The 15,144-nt window shown below is 36.4% G+C and overlaps 1 protein-coding gene and 1 non-coding gene across 8 annotated transcripts in view; one reads left to right on the top strand and one right to left on the bottom strand.

The window, feature by feature from the left end:
* METTL8 (methyltransferase 8, tRNA N3-cytidine) overlaps positions 1 to 15,144 on the top strand; it is an 86,003-nt gene that overhangs the window by 26,612 nt on the left and 44,247 nt on the right. For 6 of the 7 annotated variants that reach the window (XM_086718887.1, XM_086718886.1, XM_086718889.1 and 3 more), the window contains one exon: positions 14,553 to 14,707. The exons of the other annotated variant lie outside the window; for it this stretch is intronic. In XM_086718887.1, coding sequence (XP_086575013.1) covers positions 14,565 to 14,707 — 143 coding nt within the window. In that variant the 5' untranslated portion in view covers positions 14,553 to 14,564. The remainder of the gene's footprint in view (positions 1 to 14,552; positions 14,708 to 15,144) is intronic. 7 annotated transcript variants of the gene reach the window in all.
* LOC112849179 (small nucleolar RNA U13) lies at positions 6,338 to 6,446 on the bottom strand. The gene has a single exon (XR_003222604.1). It is a non-coding gene; the product is annotated as a small nucleolar RNA U13 (small nucleolar RNA).

Genomic DNA, 15,144 nt, shown 5'->3' with positions numbered 1-15,144 from the left:
GAGCAGTAGTTCCGTTTATTAAAGAATAGTATTAGAAACCAAGATCTGGGTGCTTCATGTGCTTGTTGCTACTGGGATGTGGTTACTTCTAGGCCTTCTCAGCCAGCAGAGTAAGGAAATATATGTATATACTCTAACTTGCTAACATGTATATACATATCTACAAATATTTCTATATATGACATCTGTATTTATATAAAGCTCTACATGAGTTCATACTGATGATTCCATTTCTAATCCATTACCACATGTATCATTCCAAGCTTCTTCCCTTTGTTTGTAACCTTCCATTCCCAGTGAGAAACCTGGTTCCCACCATCTACTATTTTTTTCTTAATTGTTCAATTCCAATGTGTTTTTATAGTGCTTTCAGAATTGTTAACCCTTTTTCAGCTGGATTACAGTGCTTATTATACTTCTTGCCTTTAGTTTTAAAGACTAATTCATTTTCAAAGTTACCTTATTAGCATCTTTTTCCAAATTAATTTTTATTTCCTGAATGTACCATATGCTTTCACACTTTTTTGTCTTTAATTGTGCCAGTCCCTCTGCCTGAAATGTCCTGGCTTTTATCCTTATCTCCTTGGAATATTGCCACTCATTCTTCTAGACCCAGCACAGATTTTGCCTCCACCCAGAAATCCTGGCCACTACCAATAGCCTTTAGTCATTCATTATTCTCTGCTCTAATAGCACCTTGTACCCACTTTTACCACACATGCGTCAGGACTCCTTGTTTGCATCTCATTCTTCTTCACTGGATGGTAAGATCCTTAAGGTCAGAAACCAAATGGATTTGTCCCTGGATTGCCAGGACTTAACAGTAGTGGATATTGTATCTTAGAATCCTCTTGGATGAAAAAATAACAGAAAACCTAATAGTGGCTAAAATATATAAGGACTTATTTTCTTACCTAGCAAGAAGTCCAGAGGGAAGGTGGTAACTAACATTGGTTTACCTGTTCAGGGTTGCCATCAAGAATCAGATCTTTTTCCTCCTTTGTACATAGCATTGCATCTAAGTTCAGGAAAGAGGTAGGGTGAGATTGTGCCAGCAGGATATCCTCTGCCCCCTTTTCCTCTGTAGGAAAGCAACGACATTAGCTCCTTAACAGGTTTCTGTCAGCTAGAACTTGGTGTCTTGTCTCCTCTAGCTGTAAGAGAAGCTGGAAAAGTGAGTTTTAGGAAGACTAATCTTTTGAATAAGAACAAGATGTTGGAATAATCACAGGTGCTCCAAGTAATCACAAGACCACAAGGAAATCAGGGATCTGTTTCTTATTGGATAAAAGGCCTAAGGATAGAAAACCAGTCCAAGAAGGCTCTTTCATACAAGAAAAAAACATGAGTGATCCAAGTGGGAGCACAGGTAGAAAGCACAGGTTCATCTTTTGTAGAATCTAACATACTCTGGCCATCCACTCTATAATCCTAGACAATTCAATATTCCTCTCTGGAGACCTTCATCTTGTCTTTTCTCATGTAGAAATTGTACCATTCATGTGAATTCTACTTTTTATTCTTTGGCCCCTTTTCTGTTATGCCTTCCGTGGTTTTGCAGTTAGAATTTTCCCTGATAGCCCATGGTGCAGTTTGCCTTGTTTTTTTGCAAGTTATAACTAGTTGTAGTTCTTTAAAGTAGAATTTACACAGTGCTATAGCTTCTGCTTACCTAAATTCCATGTTATTTTGAAATTATAGAAATACATTCATTTGGACACCTTTATTCACTGATTCTGTATTTCAGGCTTTTTATATCTAACATCCATTTATGATATAAAGTTTTTATAATATTCCATTTTGTAACAGGGGAGCGTTATTGATACATTAGTCCAAAATGTGACTGGGTAAATCCTGCATATGTGTACAAGTACCTTCTGCCATCTGCTATGCCTAGGGATAGAGACCTTTGCAATGAACAAAAAGCAGAAGTCTCGTTAACAGATGAACTACATCAATCTCATCCATGTGCATTTTTTACTAGCACTTGTCGAGACTGATAGCACATAAAGTATGCATGTAACTTAGTACCCTTTCTCAGCCCACCAAATCTAATTAATGCCTCCAGAGGTTACTATAGTGCACACAAATGTGAAATGCCCGGTGAATGAGTTAAAACAGATTTCATTCTGGTCCAGCATAATGATTTGGGAAACAACTTCCAGTGTAAGTAGAATGGTATATCCTTCAGATGTTTAGGATTGAGGCTCCTTTAAGATGGGCTGACATGAAATCCCTTAAAGAACTTGTGAGTCCCAGTAGACCCTCGTGAGTACATGGTGTGGCCCCCTTTAAGGGCAGTCATAGTGAGCAAACACTGAGCATGAGATTTCCATTTTGAAGCTGCAAAGTGACTGATGTCATGGTGTGATCAAAGTGCTCTGCAAATACTTACTGTAATTATTGTTGTTGTTCTGTTCTTGCTAATAGCCTTATTTATACCCTGAAATTATAATCATCCATAGAAAGATTAAAACAAGATGTATAAGTTTTCTGAGCTGTTTGCCTCACAGATGGTCACCCTTGGAGTTCTTAGAAATTGCCAGGGTTAATTGAAGCTTTAGTTTTCACTGCAGTGTAGTTGATACTTAAGTGTTTCTTACCTGTCGGCTTTCACTATCCAAAAACAGTACAACAATAGCACTTTAATTTGCTCTCATTAATGCTAGCCTCTCAGGTAATGTTAGTGCAGTTTTATCTAGATGATGTTTGTTCCTCTGAATGAAACCTTTGTACCAGCTTCCCAACTGAGAAGAAAAGCTAAACAGTGACAAAGGTAAAAACACAAATGTCTCGCTAATTTATCTTTTAAGATGCTCAGAACCCAGGAAACATCAAAGGGGAGTTAACTTTTAAGTGGAGGGCAGGCATTTAGTGTATGATTAACAGCAGTTTCTTTTCCTGTGATTTCAGTTAGCTGAGACAACTGGGAATCATTCTTGGGGAGCCTAACAAATAGTTTTTGCTCAGAGCCAGCTGAATGCTCCAAGGATAACTGTTACAGATTCACACAAACAGCAGTACTATTTGCTCTAGTTCTTTGGTGCTTTTCTGGTAGTATTGAGATGTGAGACAGCAATCTTAGGATCAAGCTTAGATAGAAGGCAAGTAAGGTCCTCCTTCGCCTCTAACCCTCAGCTGTGTAAAAGTGGAAGACCAGCGAGAATAAAATGGGTATTAAAATGTTACATTATTTAGGTGATACAAGAGCTCTTTGCCTGCATCTTGAGATTTGAGTATTGGCAAAAGTGTAACGATGCTTTCCTAAATCTGGGGACTAGTGTCTCCCACTGGAATTGCTTGCTATTTAATTAAGGCCCAAGAGAAGAAACAGAATTGCAAAAAATGAAGGAGGAGAAGGAATTCTGGGCCTCCTTAAATCAGTTAGAGCAAATTAGCAACCCCAGTAAAGAGTGGAGAATCAATGCTGTAATCCTTCTTGCTTGCAGGTGTGATGTACAAAAGTAGAAGGCAAATGGGTGATTTATATGTATGTGAATAACAAAGATGTAAAAACAACACGCAATGAAAGTAGAGCGTGGACTCTCCAGTTAGACGGCTTGAGTTCAAATTAAAGCCTCATCAGTTATGGGTTGGGTGACCATTAAGCATGTTAGTTTTATGTCATCCTGTATGGGTTTTTCCTTTGTGATGTGGGTATAAAAATAATGCCCTGTGATAGGGAAATAGAGGTTAAATAAGATAATACATGTAAAGTGCTTGGAATAGGGTCTCACACATGGCAAATACTTAACTTTTTTATTAGTTGAGATTTACATGAAAGATAAATTGGGATCAGTGCTTTTACTTCCTCAAATATTTTTTTCAGTTTTCAAAATTTAGTATGGAGTGTTTCCTTCAACTGAAGTTATCCTTTTTACTTAAAAAGTACTTAAAACTATTATTCTATAAAAATTAAATTTGCAGTTATTTAAGAAACACTTTTTCATGTTTGTAACATGAAATACCCTTGTACATCTTACATATTCTGGTAGAATATGGTATAGTTTGCTGGTATGGTAAAACAGATGGGTGAGTCATTGTGAAAAGGGCTCCATTTTAGTAGAAAGCAAAGCCTTTTGCCAAAATCGGAGGTAGGGCAGAGATCTTCCTTCTATACCAAGGCTTCTTCTTTTGCTATGCACAAGTGATGAGCCCAGCAGAGTGGTATTAAAACCATCTTCTCCTTGGCTTGTCATACTGTATGTGGAACCTGAGGCATTTTGTACATTTGTGCTTTTCCTTGCATTCTAAAATAGGTCCACACTTAGCTGTATCTAAGCTGGCAGAAAGTCTTTCAGCATTTCATGGCATACCTCTGTGTACTTACAACTAAAAAGTATAATGTTATAGATAATAAAATTCTGATATTTACTCTGATAAATTCTGATATCACTCTGATATTTATCTGAGCTTCAGTTCCTTTTTGGATCTGTTCCTTAGTGATTTCTTTAGCCAATTAAATACTCATGACTGAGTCGTGGCATTAAAATCTCAGAGGGCCATGGCCCTGAAGTCATGCTCATTCTGTTTCACTTTGACCTTGACAAGACTCGATAGGAAGAACCACTATGGGATGGTGAGCTGCAAGTAGGAACCTATAGGCAAAGTAAGTAAAAGAAAGTAAAGTAAAAAGTAAAAAAAATACCGTATGATTTTTATGGACTAGAATTTGATATGGCAGAATTGGTTTGAGCTAAGTTAAATGAAGGGTGAAGACCACAAAACTCTTTCAGGTGCTTCCAACAATAAACAAAAACTTTCTAAACACCAAACAAGGATTTGTGAAGATTTTTGTTACCTTCATTTTTCTCTTCTCTGAACTAAAGGAACTCAAACTAAATATCAGCCTTAGCAATTAAAGCACACTAAAACGCGTCTAAAAAACTCTTACTTGGACTTCTCCCTTTTAGATACCCTCAAGTTTTATTTCTGACAAACACTTGATAACTTGAAACTACAATGAGAAGCGCGAAGTCTGTGAGAAAAGCTGCATTGTAACAATGTAGCCAATATTCAAACAATTCAAATATACAATTGTTCTACTTATCAGAGTTATGCTGGCCTCATAAAACAAAATGATAAGTGTTCTCTCCTCTATTTTCTGAAAGAGTCGGTGTAAGATTTTGTTATTTCTTCCTTAAGTGTTTGATATTCACTAGTGAAGCCATTGGAGCTTGCAGTTTTCTTTGTAGGCAGGTTTTTTGTTTTTTATCATGGTAAAATATATAAAATTTAACATACATTTTAATCTTTTTTTCAGTTTATTCGTTTTGACAGACAGCGTGCACACGGACATGTGTGCAAGTGGGGTGGGGCAGAGAGAGTCCCAAGTGGGGCTCAATCCCACAAACTGTGAGATCATGACCTGAGCTGAAATCAAGAGTTGGATGTTCACTGATTTGAGCTGCCCAGGTGCTCCCCATTTTAATCTTTTTCAAGTGTACAGTTCAGTGACATCAAGTATATTCACGTTGTTGTGCAGATATCACAACTGTCCATCTCTAGAGCTTTTTCCCCAACTGAAGCTATCTACCCATTAAACACTTAACTTCCCATTCTCTCATCCTGGTAGCCCACCACCATTCTACTTTCTGCCTCGATGAATTTTTAACTATTCTAGGAACTTCATGTAAGAGGAATGATACTACATTTGTCCTTTTATGATTGGCTTATTTTACTTAGCATAATTTCTTCAAGGCTCATCCATGTTGCAGCATGCATTGAAATTCCCTTCTTTTTAAACTGAATAATATTCCATTTTACATATATGTTATTTTGTTTATCCATTCATCTTTTGGTAGACACTCAGGTTTTTTTCCACCTTTTGTCTATTATGAGTAACGTTGCTATAAACATGATGTACAAATATCTCTTCAAGTCCTTCCTTGCACTTACTTTGGATATACATCCAGAGGTAGAATTGCTGGATTGCACAGTAATACCATGTTTGATATTATGAGGAATTGCCATACTGTTTTCCACAGCATCTGCACCATTTTATATTCCCACCACCAATGCACAAAGGTTCTGGTTTCTCCACATCCTTTTTTTTTAAATAATAGCCATCCTAATGGGTATGATGTTTGTTTTGCTTTTAATTACAAATTAAATTTATTTAATAAATTTAGGGCTATTTGAATTTTTTTTCTCGTGCTGGTTTGGTAAGTTATTGCTAAATTGTGGTTTTGATGGCATTTATCTCATCTAATAAATGGAATATAATTTTTTGTAATACTTCATTATTAGTTTTTCAATGCCTATAGGGTCTGTGGTGATGCCTCCTATTTTATTCCTTTTATTGGAAATTTGTGGGGTTTTTTTCCATTTTTTTTCACATTAGATGAGTAATGTGCTGAGGTCATAACAAGGTTTGAGGGAAGCACATGTCACACAACACAACAGCATGAACACTTAATCCTTACACTTAAGAACTACAAAAGGATCCAGAAATTTGCATTTTTTGAGACACAAGTGTTGGAGATTAGTCTTGCCAGAAGCTTATCAGTCTTATTAATCTTTTCAAAGAATCAGCTTTGACTTTGATTTTCCCTGTTTTGTCCATTTTCTGTTTCATTGATTTCTGCCCTTATTTTTTAATATTTTATTTATTTGTGTGTTTGTTTCAAGTATTTATTTTTGAGAGAGAGGAGAGAGCACAAGCAGGGGAGGGGCAGAGAGAGAGGGAGACAGAATCGGAGGCAGACTCCAGGCTCTGAGCTGTCAGTGCAGAACCAACGCCACTGGGTCTCAAACCCACAAACCCTGAGATCATTACCTGAGCCGAAGTCAGACACTTAACTGACTGAGCCATCCAGGCGCCCCAATGTTTTATTTATTTTTGAGAGAGAGAGAGAGGTATAATGCAAGCAAAGGAAGGGCAGAGAGAGAGGGAGATACAGAATCCAAAGCAGGCTCCCAGCTCCCAGCTGTCAGCAGAGCTGCTATGTAGGGCTCGAACTCAGGAACTGTGAGATCATGACCTGAGCTGAAGTCAGACACTCAACCACCGAGGTGCCCCCATTTCTGCTTTTAGTTTCTGTTGTTTCATTCTTTCCACTTACTTTGCATCCCATTTACTATTTTTCTAGCTTCTTAAGATTGAAACTGGATCATTGATTTGAGATCTTTCTTTCTTTCTAATAGAAGCATTTAAAACTATCAATTTTCCTCTAAACGTAGGTACATCCTATAAATTTTGATATTTTAACATTTCATTGTTATTTAGTTCAACATATTTTCTAATTTACCTTAAGATTTACTAACTCATGTAAATCTTTGACCTATATGTTGTTTAGATGTGTGTTGCTTAATTTTTAAGTATTTGGGAAAATTTCTAGATATCTTACCCTTTAAAGTTTGGATTAAAAAAGCAAGAACCAACAATATGCACTTTAAATGTAAACACACAAATGCATTTAGAATGTGTATATATATATGTGTGTATATATATATATATATATATATATATATCATATGAAATACTGCATAAGACAGCTGGTAGGATTATATTAATATTAGACAAAGTAGACTTCAAGAAAATAACTATTACCAAAACTCAGGAGGAATATTTATTAATGAATCAATTCATCAGAAATATTAACATTAAACATTGTTAATGGCCAGAAAGCATACTCTGTATGATTTTAATACTTTGGAATTTACTGAGACTTATCTTGTAGAATGGCATATGTGGTCTGCCTTGGAAGATATTTGCCAATGCACATTCACAAAAATGTGCATTCACAAAAATTCTCAACAAGATAGTAGCAAACCAGATCCAACAATACATTAAAAGAATTATTCACCATGATCAAGTGGGTTTTATTCCTGGGATGCAGGGCTGGTTCAATATCTGCAAATCAATCAGTGTGATACATCACATTAATAAAAGAAAGGATAAAAACCACATGATCCTCTTAATAGATGTTGAAAGGCATTTGACAAAATACAGCATCCCTTCTTCTTAAAAACCTTCTTTTTGAGGGATAGAGTAGGGATTTGAGTAGGGATAGAAGGATCATACCTCAAGATCATAAAAGCCAAATATGAAAGGCCCACCACTAATATAATGGGGAAAAACTGAGAGCTTTCCTCCTAACGACAGGAACATGACAAGGATGTCCACTCTCACCACTGTTTTCAACATGGTGTTAGAAGTCCTAGCCTCATCAATCAGACGACACAAAGAAATTAGAGGCATCCAAATCAGCAAGGAGGAAGTCAAATGTTCACTCTTTACAGATAACATGTACTTGATGTAGAAAACCCAAAAGACTCTGCCAGAAAACCCCTGCTAGAATTGATACATGAATTCAGCAAATTCACAAGATATAAAATCAATGTTCAAAAGTTGGTTGCATTTCTATATACCAATAATGAAGCAGCAGAAGAGAAATCAAGGAATCTATCCCATTAACAATTTCACCAAAAACCATAAAATACCTAGGAATAAACCTAACCAAAGAGGTGAAAAATCTATATACTGAAAACAATAGAAAACTTATGAAAGAGATTGAAGACACAAAAAAATGGAAAAACATTCCACGTTCATGGATTGGAAGAACAAATATTGTTACAATGTCGATACTACCCAAAGCAATCTCCATATTCACTGCAATCTTGATGAAAATAACACCAGCATTCTTCACAGAGCTAGAACAAACAATCCTAAAATTTGTATGGAACTAGAAAAGCCAAAGAAATAGCCAAAGTAATGTTGAAAAAGAAAACCAAAGCTGGATGCATCACAATTCCAGACTTCAAACTATATTACAAAGCTGTAATTATCAAGACAGTATGGTACTGGCACAAAAACAGACAAATAGATCATTAGAATAGAATAGAGAACCCAGAAATGGACCCACAAATCTATGGCCAGCTAATCTTTGACAAAGCAGGAAAGAATATCCAGTGGAAAAAAGACAGTCTCTTCAGCAAGTGGTGCTGGGAAAAGGATAACGGCATGCAGAAGAATGAACCTGGACCACCTTCTTACACCATACACAAAAATAAACTCAAAATGGATGAAAGACCTAAATGTAAAACAGGAAACCATCAAAATCCTAGAGAAAACAGACAACAACCTCTTTGACTTCGGCCGCAGCAACTTCTTACTTGACATGCCTCTGGAGGCAAGGGAAACAAAAGCAAAAATGAACCATTGGGACCTCATCAAGATAAAAGGTTTCTGCACAGCAAAGGGAAAAAAAATCAGCAAAACTAAAAGGCAGTCAATGGAATGGGAGAAGATATTTGCAAATGACATATCAGATAAAGGGTTACTATCCAAAATCTATAAAGAACTTATCAAAATCAACACCCCAAAAAAACAAATAATCCAGTGAAGAAATGGGCAAAAGACATGAATATACACTTTTCCAAAGAAGACATCCAGATGGCTAATAAACACATGAAAAGATGCTCAACATCAACATCACTCATCATCAGGGAAATCACCAATCAAAACCACAATGAGATACCACCTCACACCAGTCAGAATGGCTGAAATTAACAACTCAGGCAACATCAGATGTTGGCAAGGATGTGGAGAAAGGGGAACCCTTTTGCACTGCTGGTGGGAATGCAAACTGGTGTAGCCACTCTGGAAAACAGTGTGGGGGTTCCTCAAAAAATTAAAAATAGAACTACTCTGCAACCCAGCAATTGCACTACTAGGTATTTATCTGAAGGATACAGGAGTGCTGTTTCAAAGGGGCACATGCACCCCAATGTTAATAGCACTATTGACAATAGCCAAAGTATGGAAAGATCCCAAATTTCCATCTAGTGATGAATGGATAAAGAAGATGAGGTATATATTTATGATGTAATATTACTTGGTGATCAAAAATAATGAAATCTTGCCATTTGCAACAACATGGAAAGAACTAGTGTATTACACTAAGTGAAATAAGTCAATCAGAGAAAGACAAATACATGATTTCACTCATATGTAAAATTTAAGAAACAAAACAGATGGGGCGCCTGGGTGGCTCAGCCGGTTAAGTGTCCGACTTCAGCTCAGGTCATGATCTCACGGTCTGTGAGTTTGAGCCCTGCATCAGGCTCTGTGCTGACAGCTCAGAGCTGGGAGCCTGCTTCAGATTCTGTGTCTCCCTCTCTCTGCCCTTCCCCTGCTCACGCCTCTGTCTCTGTCTCTTTCTCTCAGAAGTAAATAAACATTGGGAAAAAAAAATAGTTGAACATAGGGGAAGGGAAGCAAAAATAATATAAAAACAGAGAGGGAGACAAACCATAAAAGGCTCTTAAATATAGAGAACAAACTGAGGGTTGCTTGAGGGGTATTGGGAAGGGGTGAGGGGCATTAAGGAGGACACTTGTTGGGATGAGCACTGGGTGTTATATGTAAGCGATGAATCACTAAATTCTATTCTGAAATTATTATTACACTATCTGTTAACTAACTTGGATTTGAATTAAAAATCATTATAATAATAAAAATAATAATCAGTCTTTAAAAAATACAAATAAAAACAGAATCCTTAAAACATCAAAATCTAGATGGTCAAATCATGCAAATACACACAAAAAGTTAACAAGTTAATGCCTCCTGAGTGGTGTAGCCTGGTAGATCCCCCAACAGTCAGAGGAAGATGTCTCTGTGTATTGGGCTGGCCCAGGACGACACTGTAGAGAAGGTGGGACAGGGTTATAAGGGATCCATTAAGACGCAAGAGTAGATAGGGCAAAGGACAAAGAGGAAGAGGAAGAGCACTCCATGCAGGAGGAAATCATAAGCCGCAAGGGGGGAAACACTGTAATAAAAAAGAAAGGAAGAAAAGAAAAAAAGAAAAAATGTGCATTCAGCTGTTATTAGGTATAGTGTTCTTTCTATGTGTCATTTAGGTCAAGTTGATAATGTTAATTCTTCCATATACTTACTGATTTCTTGATAGTTTGTTTCTGAATGTTCTTTTTATTACTGGGAGAGGGGTATCGAAATCTTGAAGAATTACTGTGAATTTGTTAATTTATCCTTTTAAAAAGTTTTGTTCATTTTTGCTTCATGTATTTTGAAGCTCTGTTATTATGTACATGCACATTTAGGATTGTATGTATTGATAAATTGGCTCACCATTATTAAATGTCCCTTTTTATATCTGTAATACTCTTTTTTGTGTGTTAGTCTACTTTGTTATTAAATAACAAAAATTCAACGGAATAAATTATAAAGATCCAGTTGGCTTTATTAACAAATTCACAAATCAGGCAGCATACCGTCTAGCAGGTAGAAAGGAGATCTGAAGGGCTACAGAAAGGAAGAGGTTTTTGAAGGTAAAGAGGGAGCAGAAAAGGAAATTATTAGCAAAGAATCCATTGTTTTAGGCAAGGTTGACCTCCTAAGGAGAAGTGAAAGGGTGTCTCAATAAAAGTCCCTAGTGCTGACAAGGAAAGTCTCATGCTGACTGATTAAAGGTTACATTTCTGGGGGGTTAAAACTACAGTTAGGTTAGGTATTAAGTCTTATTTTACTGACTTGGGGCCTTACCCTAAGTGATGCCATTTGGGTCTGTGGTTTTATTTTTAACACTATTAATATAGCTCCACCAGTTTTCTCATGCAGCATTTGCTCAGTATCTCTTTTTATTTTAATTTAGTTGTATTTTTATATTGAAAGTGCTTTTCTTATAGACAATATGTGGTTGAGTCTTGCTTTTTCATACAAATTGACAATCCATGTCTTTTAATGGGAATCCATTTACATTTAATGTAACTGTTGATATAGTTGGGTTTAAATATGCCATCCTAGGGGTGCCTGGGTGTCTTAGTTGGTTAAGCATAACACTCTTGATTTCAGTTCAGGTCATGATCCCGGGGTCATGGGATCAAGCCCTGCATCAGGCTCTGCATTGAGCATGGAGCCTGCTCAAGATTCTCTGTCGCCCTCTGCCTGTGTCCCCCATTTGCATGCTCTCTCTTTCTCTCAAACAAAAAAATAAATAAAAATAAATTTAAAAAGATAACTATGCCATCCTAGTATTTGTTTTCTAATTGTCTCTTTTGTTTTTAGTTTCTCTGTGCTTCCTTTCCTGCCTCTTTTGGGTGAATGGAATATTTTTAGCTATTCTTTGTCTTATTTCAAATAAAAATACTACTTGGGGCACCTGGGTAGCTCAGTCAGTTAAGCATCCCACTCTTGATTTCCTCTCAGGTTATGATCTCACAGTTTATAAGTTCGAGCCCCTGTCAGGCTCCACGCTGACAGCGTGGAGCCTGCTTGCATTTCTCTCATTTCTCTCTTACACTCTCTGTCTCTGCCCCTCCCCTGCTCGCATTCAAAATAAATAAATAAACATTAAAAAAAATACTGCTTATTCATGCAGTTTCCTGTATTTTGAAGCTCTGTTATGTACACGCATGTACAGCTTTCTGTACCGGAATTCTGTCTGGGGTTGACCTTGCCCATCTTTTCTTTTCCCATCACAAAATGAAACCAAGACCTAGTAGACATTAAGCTAACATGATAGTTATAACATAAGACACACCCTTTTAAATCACTGTAATCAGTGTAACTGGATAGCTGTCTGTATACTGCCACATTCTTCTGTCATGTCCTTCTTCCATGCTGTATGCTGCTTAGGAGCCAGCCTGGAAGATATGAAGTTGTTTCCTTCTTATGAAATTTATGTCAGACAAGGATCATTTTTGTATTATCAGTCAAACAGTTAATTCATGAGCAGCTTGGTGCTGCCCTTAGAAGCTTGCAATTTGGTTAAGGCATTTATATAATTTTATTATGTATTTTTCTATGTTGTATTATGTAAGTGTATCATATTTATATAATAAGAAAGATAAAGAGCAATACAAGGCTGTGTGTAACTGTTACAGATAATAAATAAATGAGGTAAAGATGTTTATGTAGTTAATTAGAAAAACAAGCCGCCTAAACAGCTGCCTATAGAGATTCTTGATCATTTATAGTGAGAGAAACTCATATCTTTTTTCCCCTGTCTTCCTCTTTTATATAGATAGATATAGATAAGTATCATATGATTATTTGAATATTGAAATTTCATTTTGATTTGGCTTTCCTGGGTGGAAAACGTTTACATCATTTTACACTTTTGAGCATGAATTGCCTCTCTTTCTAGGTGTAATCAGTTTCTACTCTTCAGCATACAGATTTTATGAATAATATTCAGTGCAGAAAGAGAGCTCTAAAAATAATTGTGCAGGTAGGGTTTTGTTAGTCTTACATGGAACACAGGCAGGAGAAAAGAACAAAGGCACATCAGAGGAAAGGTAGTGGTAGGCAGAGCATTTAATTTCATTTGCCTCCACCAAAGAGCTTGCATTTAGCAGAGAAGGAAAAACAAACAAGAAACAGGAGATCTGCAGTAGGTATTGAATGTTTCATTTCTCATCACTGTTAGTCACATTTGAATGGAACCATTACAGTCTTTTTGGTGTATAACTAAGCCTTTCTTTTTCCTCCAAAAAGAAGATCTTGAATTTTATGTTTAAAAGCACAATGAGATGTTTTTGACATTCTGCAGTTCATTTTGAAAATCACAGTCAAAATCCATTGCCTTTCAGTAAGGTGGTAAAGGATGTATATAATACACGTCATTTTTACACATAATAGTACCTTAGATAGTCTCTAATGTGTATTATGTACACACACCTTTTAGCATCTCTTTCTATCTGGCAGCTTACAGCATTAGGCTGAATGTTTTGGTGAACAACTGAGTCGGGGTGAAATGCTGAGCAGTAGAACAATGGATTTTTATTATAAAAAGTAAGCTCTTCACAGCTTCTTTCTGATACTTTTCTGTAAAGATTGTAAGCCAACATATTTGCCAGTACATAATTAAGATGGCATACTCTTTAATGTTAAAATTATTCTTCCAGAAATGGAGATGGAATTGACTAACCAACTGATGATTCTCCTCTTGAGCTATGATTTATGTTTTGTACAGGGAAATCTATTTTGCAAATGTATTACTGACTATTCTTACAAATAAATGTATACAGGGTTGTTATAATTAAGAATTGCTGGGCTCATCTACTACGACAGTATTTACTTATTATTTGACTAAATTTCATATTATTCAGCTCAGCCCAGGGAAGGAGATTTAGTAGGTTTGCTTTCTTATTCTGATACTACTATACTTTGGTTTTCGGTCTAGTGGTTGTGAAATATTCCCTACAAATATGTTTGCTTAGAATCCCCAAAACAAAATAATAAAATCACTTAAAAAAACCTTTTAATACACAAAATTCATATTCTGGGCTGATATGCTTTGGCTGTGTGCTAAAAATTAAATAAACAAATACCAAACAAAGCAAAGTTGGTCAAGGCTATGACTTATGAAGAATACCAGCCAATGGTACAACCCTAAATATTGTTTTTCCTTCTCTTGGCCTGAAAATACTTCAGGAGAGAAGCTATCATACCCATCTTTCATTTAAAAATGATCAGTTTTCATGTCTTAGATTCCAAACCTTTTAGAATAGTTTTTGGCTCTTAGATAAAACAATACACTGTGTAATCCATATTGACTCATTAATCATTTGTAACTTTACAGGTACTGATTAGGATGAATGTGATTTGGAGAAATTCTGTTTCCTGTCTAAGGATAAGAAAGGTGCCACATAGATACCAAAGTGGTAATCACCCAGCGGCCCCTCTGGGATCAAGGATTTTAACTGACCCAGCCAAAGTTTTTGAACACAACATGTGGTGAGTTATGTTTCAAGGTCTAATATATATGCCTGTTAAACATTAACAGTGGTATTATTTTCATTTAGTGCCAAGAAAGGATTTTTAAACTTGATCCGTGTTGTTAAGGTCCAAAGGCAGGGTAACTCATCCTAACTTAAGTGTTGCCAATTCTGAATTTCTTCACAAATGGAATTGGAAAAATGACTTCCCAAGTACTTTCCTCAGCTTTGGTGTTCTTGCAGACCCTTCCTGCTCACCTCTGGTCCTGAGTACTTGTCAGTCAGCAAACTGTATATTCACCACCTGCTGCTTACTGAGCAGGGAGAACACACTGGTATGACCCTAGTCTGTGCTTTTAGGAAATCCAGCCTCTGTTTGGAAGGATAGATATTTCTAGGAAAAAAATACATGCAGTACATAGCAGCAGATTGTAAGGGCCCAGTGTGTTCTTATAA

The sequence above is a fragment of the Puma concolor genome, chromosome C1 (assembly GCF_028749965.1).
Source record: "Puma concolor isolate L17-30 chromosome C1, mPumCon1.1.hap2, whole genome shotgun sequence".
NCBI lineage: Eukaryota > Metazoa > Chordata > Mammalia > Carnivora > Felidae > Puma > Puma concolor.
Note: the sequence above shows the minus strand (reverse complement) of the source record. Positions and strands in the feature narration are given on the sequence as shown.